Consider the following 20,127-nt stretch of genomic DNA (forward strand, 5'->3'; position numbering starts at 1 on the left):
ATGGTAGCTTCTGTTTGCCAGTAACTCATGTGAACAATGTGAATTAAAAGGAGATGTGAGTAGCACCAAACACACACTAAACTACCATGTAGATGAGCCCTTAGAAACAAACAAATAAATCATAGTGAAAAATAAATAAATAAATAAATCCAATGATCTTTCAGTCTGTCTTCTACTTATTATGGCCCTAGAGGACCACCCCCCATTTCATTGTTTCTATTGTTTCTAAGAATTCTAAGTTATTCAGTGTGTAGAACAGGAAGACAGCCATGGAGATAGATGCTCTGGATAAAAAAACACAAGGAGGGAAATGAAAGGAAAAGGTGATAAAAATGCCTTCCCTGAGCTGCTGTTTGTCCTGGATGCTATTTTCTCTAATGGTGCAAATAGCTTCAAGAGAGAAGATACTTTTATCAAGAAAACAGCAGAGGGGCAAAGGGCTAATTTTAACTTCCTCTGATGCTGAGGTCCTGATTTGAACTCTCCCATCCCACAATTGGTTTTTACAAACATTTCAAGTGGGGGTGGAGAAGTAGATCCAGCTGACAGGCTGGATTATTTTATTTATTTATTTATTTAATTAAGCTTATATACCGCCCGACTAGCAACAGCTCTCTGGGCGGTGAACATTAAAAATACAATAAAAATAACACAAAACTGTACACAAAACTGTACAGTCTAAAATCAAAATATAATAATTTACAATTAACAGGAATTAAAATGCCTCAGAGAAGAGAAAGGTTTTAACCTGGTGCCGAAAAGATGATAGTGTCGGCGCCAGGTGCACCTCCTCGGGGAGACCATTCCATAGTTCGGGGGCCACCACTGAGAAGGCCCTAGATCTTGTCACCACTCTCCGGGCTTCCCTATGAGTCGGAACCCGGAGGAGGGCCTTCGTAGTAGACCGTAGTGTACGGGCCGGTTCATATTGGGAGAGGCGTTCCAACAGATATCGTGGTCCCGCGCCGTATAAGGCTTTATAGGTAAGTACCAACACTTTGAATCTGGCCCGGAAGCATATTGGAAGCCAGTGCAAACGGGCTAGCACAGGTGTTATATGCTCAGACCGCTTAGTTCTTGTTAGCAGTCTGGCTGCCGCATTTTGCACTAGCTGTAGCTTCCGAATCGTCTTCAAAGGTAGCCCTACGTAAAGCGCATTGCAGTAGTCCAGATGCGAGGTTACCATAGCATGGATCCTGGGTTCCCCCAACCTGATTGGGCCATTTTGACAGATGGGTGGGCCCAGATGGATGGGTGGGCCCACCTGTCAATCATTATGCATCAGGTGACATTTTTTTTCCTTTATAGTGTAGCAGAGAGTATCTTCAGGGCTGACACTCAAAATGTCCTATCTACCAAACAGACAGGCAAGCCCTGCACACTTGTAGTCGTGGTGCATGTTTAGCTGCAAGTTTAGGTTGTTTTTAACTGTTTAACTGTTTTGGTTGTTTAAAATTCTAAATGCGCCCACTGGCCCCAAAAGGCTAATGACCCCTGTTTCACACAATTGAATTATATTTTAATATATTGTTGGCATCTTGCATTTTCATGTCAAGGTTTTATTATACTGTTCTATTGTATTTTTATGCTTGTATGTTGGTTGATGCCTTGTGCGGAGTTGGTCCAGAAAAGCGGCTTTTGATTATTTAAATAAAGAAATACTACCACCATGCCAAGCTTAGAGAGGACTGAGCATGCTCAGGGGGAAATCCCCACTCAGCTGGGGTGGAGTGCCTAGAAATGGAGTGGCTAGAATCCTGAAGAGGGAGCACTTCACACTGCAACATTTTGTTGCAGGTCCTTCATGTAAATGTTCTATTCTTTCCTCTGCTGATTCTTCCTCTAAAGTGTTTGTTGCTTTTGCAGACTTTGCTCCTCCCCTTTCTCCCTTCTCTTCCTGTCGTTTTTCTCAGTTAGTTGGTAATGGCTGCCTGAGTGGAAGCCACATAGCTGCTTCTGCATGTATTACTTTGCCCCTCTGTAGTAATAAACCTTAAGTTTATTTATTCTCTCAACTACCAGTCTTAAAAGACCAGTTATTTTGGCACTCTGCTGAAATATATATATACCCAAAACTCAAACAGTAAGTAAATAACTCTGATAGTCAAGTGCCAGGGAATCCAAGGAGGGACAATGCTGCAGCACAATAAATACCTCCTAATGGCTGGTGGAATATAGAGATGATGGGGAAAATCTCAGATTTCATATCTTTATTCTGAGAGCAAGAGCCCCCAGCGCATCTCTCCATTGCACTAGAAAGTGCTTGCAGTGCGGTTGCCCGAGTTGCTCTGTATGGTGTTGCGAATCCAGCTGGTGAACCGGCAAATGTTGGTATAGACCCCAGGCTTGCCAGGTTGTGCACAGATCTGCATCCCCCACGAGATGATGCCTTGGAGTTTGTTGTTGCACACTAGTGGCCCACCGGAGTCACCCTGCAGAGCAGATTTATTCACATGGTTCTTTAAACTATATCTGTCCCAGCTCCCAAGTCAAAAGATAAAGCAACATGAAAATGCTCAGTCTGACCTTGCTAGGCAAGCTTGAATTTCTAAATAACCAGGGCTACCAGCCCAAGAGTGAGGAAAGAGAAAGATTGCTATAGAGAATGAGATGGGGGGGGGAGAGAGATCATTCTCTTGTGGCCGTGTTGTTGATTGCCTGCTTTAATGTTATTATTGGGACTGTGAGAAGGGAAATGAATTATGGCCCCATCTCCACTCCACATTTAAAGCTGCATTATATCACTTTAAACAGTCCAGGCTTCCCCCAAAGAATCCTGGGATTCTTTATCTCGGTCCTTGTTTTAGTAATATATATTGGATTGTGTAGGATTGTGTCCTCAGAAGTGGAACTTCTGAAGGGCTATGTGGACTAAGGGTCCTCAACCTTTTTGGGCTGAGGATAAATTTTGGGCCCAGGGATAAACCCGGAAAACCAAGAAACTGTTGTGGATACCACAACATACCCATTTCACAGAAAAAAACCCCAGGCTTCAGAACCTGCCAAACAACTAGTGAAAAATCTACTCCCTCCTATGTTAGAAAGCTGTTTTAGAACCCTTTTCTTTTTGTTGTTCTTAAATTGTTTTGTTGATAAATCTGCGGACCTGGGCTGCTACAGGAGGAAGGGTGGGATATAAATCCAATAGTAAATAAATAAAAACAAATAAAACAATGACAAAATAAAAGCAGGCAATCTTCTCAACCAATCAACCAATACCACCCACAACAAAGGCCAAAAAATGCTCTCGACATAAAAAAAAAAAGGGAGTGGAAGGGGGCCTGGGTGGGCACCAACAGTGGCTTCTGAAGGTGCCATGGTACCCATAGGCACCATGTTGGGTGCCCAGGTGTGGACCATCTAAAGCTGCTTCGAGCTAGTGTTCTGGCAAACATCTTATTCCATTGTGGGGATGTTTTGGCCAATAGAGGAAGACCTCTCACCTGGCAGGAGTCCACACCACCTCCACTCACAGCAGCGCACATCATGTTTTCTGTGATGGAATTAGGGTATGCCTGGTTGCACTCTTCATTCGACATTGTGTAGACCCGTGCACACTGCAGGATGTCAGGAAACTCTGCTGCAAACAAAGAACACAGACAGTTTTTATGGATATGTTGAGGATATCAGAGAGAAAGCCACTACTTGTACATTTAGGTCCAACCGGGGGGGGGGGCTGTTCACGATGGCAAAGTGGGGCAGAGAGCCCTACTATTGTTTTTTCTGCACCCCGAAAGCTATATCCCAGCAGTCTTGGGTACCCCCATAATCACATCCCTACATTTCTTATCCATCAGAGATTCCCTGGAGAATATGAGAATGTAGTGGTTTGTGGAGATGGAAAAGGTGGAGATAGGGACAGCATGAGCAGGCCACAGCCATTAGTTCCCCCCCCGTCTATTGGGAAATCTCTACTGTACATTGAGGGGTCTTTGTAGTCCCCCAGCCGGACACCTCGCAAGGAATGTTAGGCTTGGGACATTCGGTTGCCAGTTGAATGGGCCGGACATATTCATTGATGATGGCAGAATTGCGCAGTCGTATCAACATAATGTCGCTGTCATGTGTGGTGGGGTTGTAGCCTGGGTATAGGAATTTCTGCGCTGAGGTGATGCACTGCTCTGAACCCTCCTTGGCCCGGAGGCTGTAATCACCCACCCGCATGTGGATGACCCTGCAGGGGACAAGAAAAAGAACGAAAGAAAAGCCATAAGAAACAGATCTACATCACACATTTAAATCACATCCATTTATATCACACAACGCAAGCCGCCCCAGGGAAGAGATAACCTTTCACCAGCTTGTCGCCCTCCTCCATGGTCAACATCATTTCAGTTTTCTGACACTTTCATAGAGTGGGAGGGCGGCGTACGGGCTTCCCTTGGTGAATTCTAGCTTTTATACTGTGTTTATGTATATGTTTATGGATATGGATATTGTTTATGTATTTTGCTTTGCAATTAATTTGATATGTTTTTTTATTGGACCTTGTGTATTCTATTGTAAACTGCTTTGAGATCTTTTAGATAGTAAGCAGTCTATAAATGGAAATAATAATAACTTTCTGCAAAGTATCCCAGGAACGGGGGAATCATTTCAAAAACAATGACGACATTGTGTAGTCTGTACATCTGCCTTCTGCTGACCTTCTGAAGGCAGGTGCAAATCTTGTTGCCCTTTGAAAACTAACTGCTGTCTTTGCATGCCTTGCCCTATATTGTTTGTTGTGCCTTGTTTTTTTCTGTCCCTTTATAAAGTTTATTATTGTATGATTTTAGTGGCATTTGGGGGAAGGGCCATAGCTCAGAGGCAGAGCATCTGCTTTGCATGCAGACTCAATCCCTCGCATCTCCAAGTGCGCCTGAGAGAGAATCCTGCCTGAAATCCTGGAGAGCCGCTGTCAGCCAGAGTGGACAATACTAAACTAGATGGACCAATAGTCTGACTCAGTAAAAGGCCGCTTCCTATTTTCCTATGAGGAAATGATCTGATGACAGTTCTGTAACATTATAGCATCACAGAGCTGGAAAGGATCTTGCAGGTAATTGATTCAGGGCTAGATCCAGGATGGGTGGTCCCTGTGTCAAACCGGTTTGGTGGTGATGGGGCTATGCAGAGCCCCAACCCTGTCTCCACTTTCAGTAGAAGGAAAGTGAACGCAGTTTAACAAAAGATTGACCTTCTGTATTTGAAGCTTCTTGGTGAAGGATCTCAGAGGTCTGGAACGTGTTGGATATTAGATTTTTTGCTCCACCCCCTTTGCTTCCTATTCCACCCCCTATTTCTAAATGTGCAACTATACATATACATTGACACATGCAGATTTTATACAGATCTGTGTCCTCTTTTGCCCTATTTGTGGTGATGCATTTGCTCTTTTTTGCAATATGTAAGTGGCTACCCTGCTCCGGGTTAAACATATCTGGAGCATGGCTTTAAAATTGTGTGTGTGGGGGAGGGCTATCAGGTTCTGAGCATGTGCCAAGACTGTCAGCTGACTTTTTCTTAGCATAGGTGCAAAAGCTAAACATAAACCTTGAGATGCTTATAATTAATTATGTGGTTGGAGAACTGTGTCGCAAAATTAGGAAGAAGTGCAAGTTTCAAAGGATAGCTGCATTTCAGTTCACATATGGTTTTGGGAAGGTAGGTTCACAATAAAGTGTGAACTAAACCAAACTTCTCCCCCATCCCTATTTGTGAGTAACTAAGGAAGGGTGCTTGTGTTGCAATAAAGTGAGTATTGCAGGCAGGGAAAACTGCACTGAGTGCTTTATTTGCAGTTTTTGATACCATCCCTAGCTCCAAATAAGCCAATATTTAATAACACTAGGGACATATGTTCACTAAAAATGTATATTTGTTTTTGTACCAGTGTAACTCTCATGGCTTCTCCCAAAGAGTCCTGGGAATTGTACTTTGATTAGGATGGTGAGAATTCTCTGTTACAGATCCCTTTTCTCTCTCTGTCTGTCTCTCCCCTCTCCCTCAAATTACAGTTACCAAGAGTCCCTGGGGAGAAGAAATAACTATCAAACCAATATTAGCCTGTAGTGTCCTCACTGAAATCTATACCTAACCAGTAGCTTAGCGGCAAATTCAGAAGTGCAGGGTCCCTTCATGTTAGCCACAGCCACACACACACCCTTTTTTTTTTGCTGTTGGGCTGAGAATGAGATCCCTGTTAATGCCCTCTCCAACAACCACAGATGTCCGTAGGAGTCAATTAGCGTGAAAGGGGAAAATGTTAGCTACTGAAAAGAGTCTTCTCAGTGGCTGACTCACCTCCTTTCACTCTGATTGCCTCCAGTCAGCAGGAAAGGACAAGGAAGCACATTAAAAGACTCTTCTCAGTGGCTCCCCTTGCAAGCTCCCCTCAATTCACTTCCCTTTCAAGCTGATTGGTTCATAGGATGCTGGAGACATAGGGACTCTGCTGGAACCCTGCTCCCCAAAACGTAAGGGGTCTAAGAGCTCCTGAGACCCTGGACAGCTACATCCTTGTACCTAACTGGTATATATGAAGTTATGGCAGATCTAGATCAGTATGTGCTGCTCCTTTAAAGTTGGTAGCCTGAGAGTAAATTCAGACATTACAATTTGATGCCCTCCAGGTATAGTTGGACTTCAACTCCCAACAGCCTTGGCCAGTATGACCAGCGGTCAGAGATGCTGGGAGTTGTAATCCTAGATTCAAAGATGCAAAGGTGGTACTTTAGTGATGATAGCATTACCACTGCATTTTTCAGGATTCTAAACCAACTCTTCCAACATTTCACAGTTGAAGATAGCAACATACATGCAATACCCCACTATCAATTGTCCTACAAGAGATTTTCAACAGTCCCAAATGAACCTCATCAGAATATGAAATGGCAGGCTCAGCTATGCCCAGCATTGTGATTTCATCTTCATGCACACTTGTTGATGTGTATATGTGAGCTAGAGACAAGATGAGTCCACCACCCACTTGGAGATTTCACAACTAGAGCAAGTGTGGGGAACCGTTGGCCCTTCAGATGTTGCTGAACTACAACTCCCATCATCTCAGGCCATTGGCCAGGCTTGCTGCAGTTGATGGGAGTTATAGTCCAGCAACATCCAAGCTCCAGTGGTTCCCCCCCCCGATCTAAAGGGGCTGAGTTAGGGAGTTAAAGCCCGGAGACAGACAACAACGCTAGCAACTAAGAAAAGTTTAACAAAATATTCCCTAAAGGCAAAAAATAAGTATCAGTAAATGCATACACTATGTAGTGTGCATAAAAGTACATTTATTTGTGAAAACTACATTATTAGGGGACATTGCTTGCAGTGCTATGTATATTAGGTAAATTGCACTTAAACGTGTGTGTTAGGGAGAAATCTGCACTAAGATGCCGTTGAATTTTCATGAAGCCTTTTTAAAAAAAGACTTTGAAAACGTAGAAATGTGGAGAACTGAACTTAAAATTAGAAACATAGGAAATGGCAAGAAACCAAAATTGAAAGATTTGCCGATCCTTGGTGAACACACACATGCTCCATTCATTCATGTAAAATTGCGCCCCTCAGCCATGAAGCTGACTGGGTGACCCTGGGCCAATCACTGTCTCTCAGACTAACCTACCTCACAGGGTTCTTGTGAGGATAAAATAAGGAGAGAGAGAACCATGTACACCATCTTCAGCTTTTTGGAAGAAAGGCTGGATATAAATGTAACACATCAATATTAATAATAAGAAAGAAAAATCCTTCAGTACTGAAAAACGAGATGACAAAATAAAAATAATTATATTAATACATTTCCTATGGGAAAAGAGAAAGAAGTGCATTTTTGAAATGTTTGTTAGTGGGAAAGTTCCCTGATCCCACCTTCCTTCAACCACTGTTGGTCTCTGAGCAGATTAGTTTAGTTTAGTTGGCAGATTAGGACGTGATGAGAAGTGGCATCACCACTCATTTTACAAGATGATCGGGAAGATTGCTGTTCTGATGACTGTTCTGAAATATGAACCTTTCTAGGTCACCTGGCTGTTACGTTCGCATGAAGAAAGAAACCGATCACAGAACAACGTTGACTCATGGGAGGCCATCTAATGAGGCAATATGAGAGTAAGTGATGGCGCCTAGACTTCTTGTCTCCTTGAGAGTTACCAGCTGAAAAACTACAAACACTCACCCTCCCTCTGTGTCATGATTGCTCCTTAGCTATTAGGAAATTGCAGTCAGTCCTCTTTCCTCTCTAAAGTAAACATGCCCAGTTCTCTGTAAGCCTTTCCCTCTCTGTAAGTCCTGCCTTCCAAATGGTTGATCATCCTTGTTGGCAGTAATGGAGTGGAGTAGGAACATGAGGGAGATGGAGGGCATTTTTTCATTGGTTTTCCCTCTTTCCTCCACCTCACTCTGACCCCTCCATGCTAAACCCAGTTTTGTTAGAAAGAAAGCCTTTGTGCTTCAATGGAACTTAATTCCAGGTATGTAGATCGCAGCAGCCACATTTAGATGATCTTATCTTATCTTGAAAGGCTGAGATGTGAACAAGCCTTTTGCTAGTGTATGCATCCCCTTCTTTCCTCCCTTATGCATGCATCAGTTAAATGTGGAAGTCACCAATTAAGCAATTGTTGTGCTTTAAAATCCCAGCTTGTTCCAAAGCTGGTAGTCATACTATCTTGGTTTGCACAAACCAGGAAACAATGGTTTGATGGGAGATGTCTGCATTTCATTGGAATGTTCATTGGAATGTTCCATGAATGTTCCATGAAAGAGGGGAAAGGACTCAATATATCTTCGCTCAACCTGAGATGTAACCACCCAAATGTAGCCAACAACTGAGACCTCTGGAGTTTTTCTTCCTGCTCATCCATTAGCACATGAAATCAAGACTCTCAGAGCAAGTTTCGGTGTTCCATTTTACAACCGCAAGACAGCTTCTAGAGCAATACCTGCAGTGAATGTGTCTGTAGTGAAAGTGGATTGTAGGAAAAAGGTCACCCAGGAAGGATCCTAAGATGTTGGGATAGGATTTTTGGATAGATTTTGTGTACTTACAGGACTGCCTACCGGCGAGCTTCCTAGATAAACCAGGTTGTAGTCCAATACTTACTTACCTAGGAGTCAGCCCTATTAAAATCAGTGGGATTTACTTCTGAGTAGACATGTCTAGGCGTGCACTGTCATTCCTGCGAAATGTTTTTACATGCACAGCCTTGCAAGAATCTTATTTTAAAACCAATCTGGAGATTAAAAATATTCTGGGTTATCCCCAATATGGCATGAGCAGAAGGCAAACTCCCCTCCTCCCTCCTCCAATCTCCTGCATACATATCCCCCACAAGGCTCTTCAGAGGGTCAAGGGGGTTGGGGAGGTTATGACTTGCTGAACTAAAAGATCATCTAATTTCTTATACAGACAACCATTCTGCAGCTTCTTCCCTTTGAAACTCCCTGCTGTTACATATCAGACAGGCACCATCTTTTTTGCCTTTTAGGCACCTGTTGAAGACTTTCCTCTTTCAGCAAGCCTTGTAAGGGAAGATTTTTATCGTAGTCGATATCCAAATGTATTTGTAAATTGTTTTTATATATGTAATTGTTTCAACTGGGTTGTAAGACCCACTTAAATAAATGCATCTAAGTTGGTAATGTTGATTAACTCCTGTTAATAAACCACACACAAACCATATCTATAAAAACAATGAGTTGTACGCAGTGCTAGTCCTACGCAGAGTAGACTAGCAGTGGATACAAGCCATTGTTTTTATATATGCACGGTTTGCATATGGTTTCTGCTGTATTCATGAAATTGCTTTGAAATACATCGTAAGAAGCGAATCATCAATGAAATGTCACCATCATCACCACCACCAGAGCAGCACTGTGGACTGAGTTCTATGGGGCTGCAGTGAGAGAGGGAATCGGGAGCCTCTAGCGGGGAGGAGGGGAAAGGAAAGATTAATAGCACAAGCTGCTTTCTACCTGTACAATATTGGTTGAAACAACCAAAGGTTAAAACTGCTCCAGAGTTGCTGATCTTTATATCCCAACTGGTTCTCAGATATTTGGGGACAGAAGCAACCTCCACGGCCTTTCCTGCCATGCACTCTACCCCAGGCCCAGCTCTCATTCGTTCTCTTACCCCTGGTGATCACAGTGGGCAGCAGTAGCCACCCAGTCCTTGTCTATCAGAACACCTCCGCATATAATATCTGGCCCATTTTTCTTCTTGTTTGAGAGGATGACCTGGAAGGGTCGACTGTGCCTGGGGCACTCTTGGCCCCCGATGATCCGCGACTCATCCTGCGCAACAACTGGGGAGAAAAATTAGCCAGCATGAGAGATAGGTATAACCACACCTTGAGTGTCAGCCATCCCCAGGAAAGTCTCACTGGCAAAGCAGCCAGGAGCCCAAACACTAGGCCAGCATGGGCGAGGAAACGTTTTCAGACCAAGGATTGCCCATCGTCAGCCTTCCAGGGGCCATATGCTAGTGGTGGGTGGGGCCAGAGACAAAAGTGGGTGGGGCATCAGATGTGACAGTATCCTTTGTACAGTAGGCTACATTCCAGCCATCCAACAGCCAGGTGTTTCCACACCTTCCTACACATGCATCTCTCCATTCTCCTCCAGGCAAGCAAGAGGCAGCATCACAGTTCAAGGACACAGTCAAACCAGGCCACAGCACTGAAAAAGCAGGGTCAGGATGTCACCTGGGAAGGGAGGGGATGTGTCCTATAGAAAGTCCCAGGGTCCAGACAGAGAGGCCTGGAAGGCCCATTCAGCCCCAAGGCCCTGGGTTCCTGATCCCTGGCCCAGATGAATTTCTATAAGTTCTATAGCAGCATTTATTTATTTATTACATTTGAATAACATCCAGTGGTCTAGCCATACCATGCAAAATGTAGATGATAAAAACCTGTTATTAAAAATCAAAACTACTAATTATTAAAAAAAAAATCAAAACAGCTACAACCAATACAAACACAGCAACTAAGCAAGCACAATTTAAAACAAGCAAAAGGAATAATTAAGTGCAAAGATCTAAAACAGGGATGGGAAACCTGTGACCCTCCAGATGTTGCTGACTACGGCTCCCATCATCCCTGGTCATTCACCAAGCTGGCAGAGGCCGATGGGAGCTGGAGTCCAGCAACCTCTGGAGGGCCACAGGCTCCCCATCCCTGAATTGTAAAAGCACTAAAAGAGACGTGTCCATTACAATTCAAAAGCCTGGGAGAACAAAAAGGTCTTTGCCTGGCACCTAAACAAACAAACAAACAAACAAACCATAGTATGGGTGCCAGGTGAGCATGGTGGAGGAGGGCATTCCATAGCAGGGCATCAGCAATAGTGCTTTGTGACAAAAAGAATAAGATTCTCGTTTTTCCCCAGGACCAGTTTTGGTGCTTACAAGGAAGGATGGAGGGTCTAGCTGCTGCTATTGGGGCAGAGGGGAGAGGTGGAATAAAGAGCAGCAACACAAAGGGCACAAGCAAGCAATGGAGGCTGGTGCCTCCGATGTCAGTAGGGCAGTGAATCCGCTCCGGGTTTTAGTCTGAACTTTCAAGGAGCTGTCTAAGGTGCTTTCAGCTGAATGTAGCTTACAGCACTGTTCTTCAACCTTGAGTCCCCAGATGTTGATGGGCTACACCTCCCATCATCCCTGACCATTGACCATGCTGTCTGGGGACGATGGGAACTGTAGACCAACAACATCTGGGGTCCCAAGGTTGAAGAACAGTGGCCTACAGCACCTTGAACTGCTCCTTGAAAGTTTGGACTAAAACCTGGAGCGGATTCACTGCCCTACCAGTATTGGAGCCATCAGCCTCTACCACAAGCAAGGATGACAATGAGCTGAGGACCGGCAACAAAGCATTGATGTGCGAGCAGTAAGAAAGCTCTTGTTTGGAACCGATTCTTCATAAGCAATGTCGAGGTTTGGGAGTAAGCAGGATGCCTTCTCTGAAGGGCATCTCACTGTCACTGGTAAGAATGGGAGTATGATCCCATAGCAGTCTGCAGCCTTTTCAGGCTCATCTTTAGCCCAGGCATGCATCTGAAGGCAGACTTCTTAATTTTTAGCATATAGTTGCTAAATAAATAGCATGGGCAATACATTAATGCTGCTGTTCTGTCTCACCATAGGCCAGCCAGTGCCCCAGTACGTAGCTGGCCCCCCAAGTGCACCATTTGATTGTGATAGCAGCACACCCGTTATGAGGAGATAAAGCCAAACAATATATGTAATCATGTTTTCCTACCTGATAAGACAGATATTTGACATTTTTTTGTAACTTAACTAGGGATGGGCCAATCTGTCAATTTCAGTTTCTCTCCATTTCTCATCCCCCCCCCCCAGCTTAAATTCAGTTTGGCACATTTCTGCATCAGTTTCTAGATTTTTTTCAAAGTCCTCATGAAAATTTGTCAGCATTTTAGTACACATTTTTGTGTGTTATTTATATGCTATTTCCACTAATATGTGATGCAGACTTTACTTTAATATATGCCCTTTTGTTCATATTTTGTGGTTTGACAACTGGAAAAACAAATTTCAAAGAAGTGCAAATTTTGATGGACAGCTGCATTTCTGTTTGCATATTAGTCCAGGATGAGTGAATTAGATAGGTTTGCATTAAGATTTAGAATTTCTCCCCTGTGCCTAAAGTTAACTGATGTATACGTTTTATTGCAAAGTTGTTGACTGGATCAATAAACTGATTGACTGGCAAGCCGCATGGCTGCTGGGATGAATGAAGAAGGGTCATCAGACCCAGGAATTAGGGGAGCACGCTCATTTTCAAACAAATGACAAAATGAAACAAATGGGATGATTTGTTTCATGTTCCTTTTGTTAACAAAGCGAGGAGAAAAGAAACAAATCAGATCCAGATGACTATCTATATGCTCATTTCATTTGTTTTCAGAGTGAAAAGGGAGGTTGGCAATGTAGAGCAGGATCCCCATTGCAGGCATTCAAGCGTTAACATATGAGGGGCTATAGGAATGGCAGTGGGGATGTGCATGAGAGGGCAAGTTCAGTGGGCTAGTCTCCTCTCTCCCCTATAGGCTATGGTGATTGCATGAGCAGGGGAGAAAATGAATGAATAGGTCTAGAGTTTTGCTCATTCATTTCCTCCTTGGAGACAGAATGTTTTCAGGTTCCTTTTGGCTTTTCCTTTCTGCAGCCCCACCTTCTAATTTCCCAGTCAACGTACAGTTCCTTTAAGCATTTTAAATCCATTCCATATTGTGTTTTCCCTACCTTTCCCATTCTTTTGTACTTAGTGATTTATTTATTATTTATTTTATTTTATTCGATTTCTATACCGCCCACAGCCAAAAGGCTCTCAGGGCGGTGCACAACAGGGAATAAAATACAATAGAATCACAAGAAACAGTAAAAACATACATATTAAACAATTAAACAACCTGGTATACAATAAGAACTAAAAATAGATTAAAATAATAGATTAAAATGCCTGGGAGAATAAAAAGGTTTTAACCTGGCGCCGAAAGGATAGAAGTGTAGGCGCCAGGCGCACCTCATCGGGGAGACTGTTCCATAATTCGGGGGCAGCCACTGAAAAGGCCCTAGATCTTGTAACGACCCTCCGAGCTGTGAATAGGTCAGTATGTATCCAGCACACAGTGTATTTGTGATGTATCTTTTGCAATTTTTGTTCTATTTACATTTATTTTTTAGATATTAATTTATGCTGTCTCTATGACTTCATAACTGCTATAGAATAGGCACCCTTTCCCTAACTTTCTGACATTTGGCAGGTTTGATCCTTTGAAGGGGTAGTAGAACATCTGAAAATTCCAGGTAAATTGGAAGGAAAATGCCAAAGTTACGGTCAGCAGAAGAGCCGCTGGATCTCCCATTGAAATCATTGGAAAAGAAAAACAAGTGGGAATTTTAAAAATGGGCAGTGTTTGTTACACAGCAAATACAGCTCTAGTTAAATAAATGAATGTTCTAACAATAAAAATACGCACAGGATTTGAGAGCAGCATCTGGGGAGAGTGACTGTTTGATTTGCCCCACGCCCATTTCCAGGTATAATTGCCACGCTGAAATCAACATGGCATTTCATTTCTTAGTAGATTACGGCATCATGGAATGAATTTGTGAATAGGTCAGTATGTATCCAGCACACAGTGTATTTGTGATGTATCTTTGATAAGGGCGTTGAACCCAAACACGCTGTATGATTACCCAGATAGGTACTGAGCTGTTCAGAGATGAATAACTCAACATGGGTGAACCCTGCTCCCCCAAAAATGTCCACATCATGAAGAGCAACGCCATGTAATTTAGTTATGTGCAAAACAACTGGACCATGACTTGTGACCCCATTCAAAGATACTTTGTCAATGTATCTTAGTATTGTCTACATTGACTGGCAGCAGCTGATGCTTTTAACAGGAGAATTCAACCTTGAACCTTCTGCATACAAAATAACAATAATAATAATAATAATAATACTCGATGAATTGTCCATTGCTTTATACAAAAGTCTCAAAGAGACTTAACAAGATAAAATAAAATAAAGGCAATTTAAAACCAGAAAAAAATTAAAACAAAGAACAATACAAAGTACATAAAATGCTCAATAAATGTTAATGTCTAACCCACCCCACTAAAAGATGAGCACCACCATAGAAGGCAACGTAACTACCAAATGCTTGAGAAAACAAAAATGTTTACTGACAGTGACAACTGACAATGACGGTGCCAGGTGCACCTCCCTTGGGAAAGCTTTCCACAGACAGGAGGGCCACCACTGAAAAGGCCCATTCTTGTGTGGTTCACTCTCTTGAGTGGGGCACACATAGAAGGGCCTCTGAAGTAGACTGAAAGGTCTGAGCTGGTTCGTTTGGGTAGAGGCGGTCCTTGAGATGTCACAGTCCCTGGGCAGTATTGGGCTTTAAAAGTCAAAACCAGCACTTTGAGAAGTACCAAACATGCACTCTGCCACTGAGCTTCAGGTCAGATGGTCAGTAATCCAGACATAGAAATACACATTGTGGGTGCACAGACACATACTCACTCATTATTATCTTAAGCAGGTACTTTCAGCCATAGGCCCAGGTGATAATTCCCTACCTGTAATAGCCAGGAGAAATATTGCTGTTGTCAGAAGCCTCACGGCCCTGCAGGGAGTAAATGCCACCTGCATATGTTTGTCTTCTTGTTGGCAGTGCTGTTGGATCAAGAGCAGTTTATAGTCACTGAATTCATCACCCTTAAATCCCAGCTGGTCCCACCTTCCTTCTTTTTGTCTGAAAGCAGAGGGTTCCAGTTATGTGGGTTCTGCACCCTCCCACACAACCTGTCTGCTGCTGCTCAGCCCCTGGAACAAGGAGGAAGGAAGCTCCCTGCTGTGGCCCTTGGTCCTGGGATGGCCCTTCTTCTGGGAGCCTGAGCTGTCCTCCAGCAAGAGACTGAGGTTAAGGTTATTTTGTCATGTCTCTGAATGGTGAGCTGAATGAACCCAGGGGGGCTTCTGTGCCCCCTGACATTTTGCAGCTGTCTTGGCTTCAACACAAAAGAACATCAACACTATCAGATATAAACACAGCCCAATCCACAACCCAGTTAAGCCGAGGTGCTTGCATTTTATCATTTCGTTGGCTTGGATCCAAGAATCTTATCTTCACTGAGCTGGAGATCAAGACACTAATTACAATGTATGTGCATGCGTGTACACATGAATTAGGGAGAAAGAGGGATAGTGGAGAGGCCCCTTGATCGACCACCTTCATAGATTTTCCTGTTGCTGCCATGGAAGCAGCACTGCTACCCCAGTGGAGTGCTATGTTGGGCCCCACCTGCACTATACATTTGAAACATTGTCATGCCACCTTAAACATGGATTCCCTGAAACAGTCCTGAGAACTGTAGTATGTTAAGGGTGCTGAGAGTTGTTAGGAGGCCCCTATTCGTCTTGCAGAGCTGCAAGTCCCAGAGTTCCCTTGGGTATCACTCCCAAGTAGTGGAAGCAGGAAGCTCTGACGTCAGTGGGGCAGTGGATCTGCTCTGGGGTTTAGTTCAAACTTTCAAGGAGTTGCATGTAACTTGGACAACTCCTTGAAAGTTCAGACTAAAACTGGAGCAGATTCACTGTTCCACTGAGATCGGAGCCACCAGCCTCCACTGCTCCCAAGGAACAGCAGCCAGCAGGCAGATTTTGAGAGAATCTTGCTCTGCTGTGAGTGGTGAAGGGCTTTCCTTTAAAACAGCAGTGGGAAATCTCTGGCCCATGGGTCAGCCTAAGCCACCTAGGTGTCCTCATGTGGCCTACAAAGCCATTTTGGCCACGCCATGCCCACCTGCCCTACACTTAACTTTAAGATTCAAAGTTAAAAAAGCAAGGAAAACCAGAGAAATCCTTGGGCACCTCATAAGATTAAGTACAGTAAGAAGCAACCCCCCCTGAACATTTCAGGTACATTTCTTCTCCCCCCCGCCGCCCCACTCCCTGACACATGTATTTTCCAGGATGGTTTTGTCCCCCTCACAGTACGGATGGAAGGATCTGTCAATTTCAGTTCTCTCATTTTCTCATTTTTCCAATCTTAAATTCAGTTCTTCACATTTCTGTAGCAATTTGCATTTGTTTTTTTTAAAAATCCTCTTGAATATTCTTCAGCATTTTAGTGTGAATTTATCCCAATAAATACATTTTTGTATGCAGTTTTGACAAATTTGCAAGCAATTTCTCCTACTATAATGTATTTTATGTTATTTTTCACGAACATATTTATTTTTATGCAGACTTTCCCCTAATATATGCATTTTTGTAAACATTGCTTGGTTGGAGAACTGCAACGCAAAGTTCAGGTAAGTGTGAATGTCAAAGGATTGCTGTTTTTTGGTTCTCATATTGTTTTGGAAAGTGTGGATTTAATAGATTCCTCTTTAAATGTGAATGGAATAGAATTTCTCCCCCACCCCTAACCACCACCACCAATCGTTTAAAAAGTTATTTTTGGCATAGCTCTATTCCAAACATGTGAACTGAAATTGCACTAACAGAATATGTTAAATCATTGACAAAAATCAATCAAGGAAATGTTGATTTTTAAACCTTTGTCAGAAGTGTATTTTCATATATGTAGCAATCCTAATGATATAAATAGGGAACAAATGATGGAAAGGCTTTTTTAAAAGTCCTGCATGATCTCCATCTATCCAACCAGCCTTTTCTGGCTGCTCTTCCAAATTAAACAGAGAAAACAAGATTAATATTTTTAATATATCAAAAATTAAATGGATTAATCCAAGCACTGATTCATGTCTCAGTGTGAAATGTTTAAACATTGGGAATTTTTAAAATTTCTCAAACTATATCAGTCTGTCCAAAGATTAGGAATGGTTTTAGTAGGATAGGGGGTAGGTACAGAAAATGTCACTGAACCGATGTGAAGTAGTCATTCTGTAGCAAGAGAGGATTGCCCGACAAAAGCCTAAAGCCTAGTTCTATATAAAATATGCCTGGAGAGTATATGTACAGCAAGGGCAGGAGAGCAGACAAACTGTGTAATCCTAGACCTGCCTACTCAGAAGTAAAGTTCATTGAGTTTAATGGGGTTTACTCTCCGGTAAGCATGTTTAGGATTGTGGCCTTTATCATCTGCAAGAAGCCACGATGCAGCAGCTTTTTGGCACAGCTTGGAAAAGTTACTTTTTTTGAACTACAACTCCCATCAGCCCCAGCCAGCATGGCCACTGGATTGGGCTGATGGGAGTTGTAGTTCAAAAAAAGTAACTTTTCCAAGCTCTGCTTTTTGGACAGCTGGGAAAGCAGTCTTACGTGGAACCTTGAAGGAGAGCTGAGAAAATAACTGCAGATCAGTGTTGGCGCCCCTCCAGACACTCTTTTTAGTATGCATTCATGATGATTTGTGCTCATGATGCTATAAGGGCAGTCACACATGGTCCTGTGGACAGTACTATTTGCCTGCAAAGGTTTTGTGGCTGTCGTACTGCTTCATTTCCAGTCTGTTCATATCCTGTAACGTCCTGCTGAAATTCCGTAACTTTTCTCGCCACTAATGTTCTGGGAGGCTGTTTGTCCCACTTCTGTGGCACTATAGCCCCTCCAGATAGAAACAACATGGTAGCATTGGGGAAGCATCACAGAACAACTAACAAAGCAGAATAAATCCACTGCGAATGTGCTCTGATTGTCTCAAGAGCACGCTGCAGAATACACCTGCAATAAAACATCAGTCTGGAGGGACCCTCAACCATTCACCTTCTTTTTATCTGTGGGCTTTCCTGCAGCTCATTGCCTTGCCCACGCAGACCTCCCTCACCCACTTTGCTCACACAAATCCAAAATTACCTGCATTCCTAGGAGGGAAGAAGCACTTGCAGCCACAGAGTGTCCAGTAAGAAGAGGTTTCCAAAAGTGTCTGCAGTTTGTCACTGTTGCTGCTGCTGCTCCCGCCGCCGCCTGGGCTGTGAGTCAAATGTGCATTATCTGCCCATCTTCCCTTGATCTGTGTTTATCTCTCACACATCTAGGCAAGGAGGGCAACTCCCTGCCTTCTTACCATGTACAGCCTCTGCAGCAGACCTGTTCCTTCTCCTTTGTGTACCTGGATCTCCAAAATATAACTTTTGCCCACCTATTGGTGTGCATGTGTGAATATTCTTTTCTGCCACTTCCAACCCACTTGCTTGCTGCACCTTTTTTTTAAAGTACTGCTTTAAATTAGGCCATCAAGAGAGAAAGATCTCCTTTTTGAAAACCCCTGCCTGTCTGCCTGCCTCCAGCTGACAATTTGTTCCACCCCTTGTGATACCTTCTTTAATCCTGGGAGCTTTCTATTTTATTTATTTATTTATTTATTTATTTATTTATTATTTGATTTATATCCTGCCCTTCCTTCAAATAGGAGCCGAGGGCGGCAAACAAAAGCACCGAAAACACTTTAAAACATCATAAAAACAGACTTTAAAACATATTAAAACAAAACATCTTTAAAAACATTTTTAAAAGAGCTTGAAAAACATCTTTAAAAAGAGAAAAGGGTTGTTGTATCTTCTTAACACCCCCCTCCTTTTAAAAATGTCATCTAAGCTGATAATCATACTTAAATCTGGTGGTTGTGTGAATTCCATAACCTCATTGTGCACAGAGGGAAACTATGGTAGTTGGTTTTGCTTGAGGGTCACAGAGCGTGTCTACATGGAAGTTTCCTGTTGGTATTTTAACAGGAAAATGGAAGTGCAAGGAGCTGTGTGTTTTCTTTCCAGCTGTTAGGTGGTGTATAACATCTGCATGGAGAACTGTGCAGCTGACAGCTATGCACATCTGTTGCAGGGTCATATAAATAACGCATAAGATGTTCTGTAGGCTGTAGAGATTCATTTTAGGGCCTCTGACAAAAATCCTGCAAGGTAACGGCAGGATTATTATTCTCTCCATGTTAGTAAGTGCAGCTTGCCTTCTCCAGGTACACATTGTGAGTGCCACAGTCAATGTATTTGTTTGGTAGAAAGATTTAACTCCCACCACTTCTCCATTCCTGTATTAGTATAATAAAGCAACCCTCAACTAGGGATGGGTGAATCTGTCCATTTTGATTTCTCCCAGTTTCTCATTTGTCCAACCTGAAGTTCAGTTCTCCACATTTCCACAACAGTTTCATTATTTTTAAAGAAAAGGTCCTCATGAACTTTCATCATCATTTTACTGTAAGTTTCTCCTAACATACACAAATCTACCTAATTTGTGCTTCCTGAAACACTACATGAACAAAAATACAGTTATCCTTTGAAATTCACACTTCTCCACATTTTGCAATGCAGTTCTCCAATCAAGTAATGTGTACAAAAATGTATATTCTAGATAAAGGAGACATAATGCATATATTAGTAAAAATAACAGACAACAATGTATTATATTGGGAAAAATTGCTTGCAAAATATGGGTATATCAGGCAAAATTGTATACAAAAATGTGTACATTAGAAGAAATTCACACTAAAACGATGATGAATTTTCATGAGAACTTAAAAAAAAATTCACAAGCTGATGTGAAGAACTGAACTTCAGACTGGAAAAATGGGAAACTGAAAGAACCCAAAACTTTCTATGGATTTAGAAAAGGCGGGCATAACCCCTAA

General features: G+C 42.7%; 1 protein-coding gene across 1 annotated transcript; it reads right to left on the reverse strand.

Annotated features, from left to right (window-relative positions):
- Positions 1-2,195: 2,195 nt before the first annotated feature.
- LOC133370471 (kallikrein-14-like) lies at positions 2,196-18,714 on the reverse strand. The gene is made up of 6 exons (XM_061596850.1): positions 18,339-18,714; positions 15,095-15,191; positions 10,118-10,289; positions 3,921-4,174; positions 3,444-3,580; positions 2,196-2,432 (listed from the first exon to the last, which is right to left on the reverse strand). The coding sequence occupies exons 1-6, from the start codon at positions 18,342-18,344 to the stop codon at positions 2,253-2,255; spliced, it is 846 nt and encodes a 281-aa protein (XP_061452834.1). The 5' UTR covers positions 18,345-18,714; the 3' UTR covers positions 2,196-2,252.
- Between the last annotated feature and the right edge of the window lie 1,413 nt (positions 18,715-20,127).

The sequence above is a fragment of the Rhineura floridana genome, chromosome 15 (assembly GCF_030035675.1).
Source record: "Rhineura floridana isolate rRhiFlo1 chromosome 15, rRhiFlo1.hap2, whole genome shotgun sequence".
NCBI lineage: Eukaryota > Metazoa > Chordata > Lepidosauria > Squamata > Rhineuridae > Rhineura > Rhineura floridana.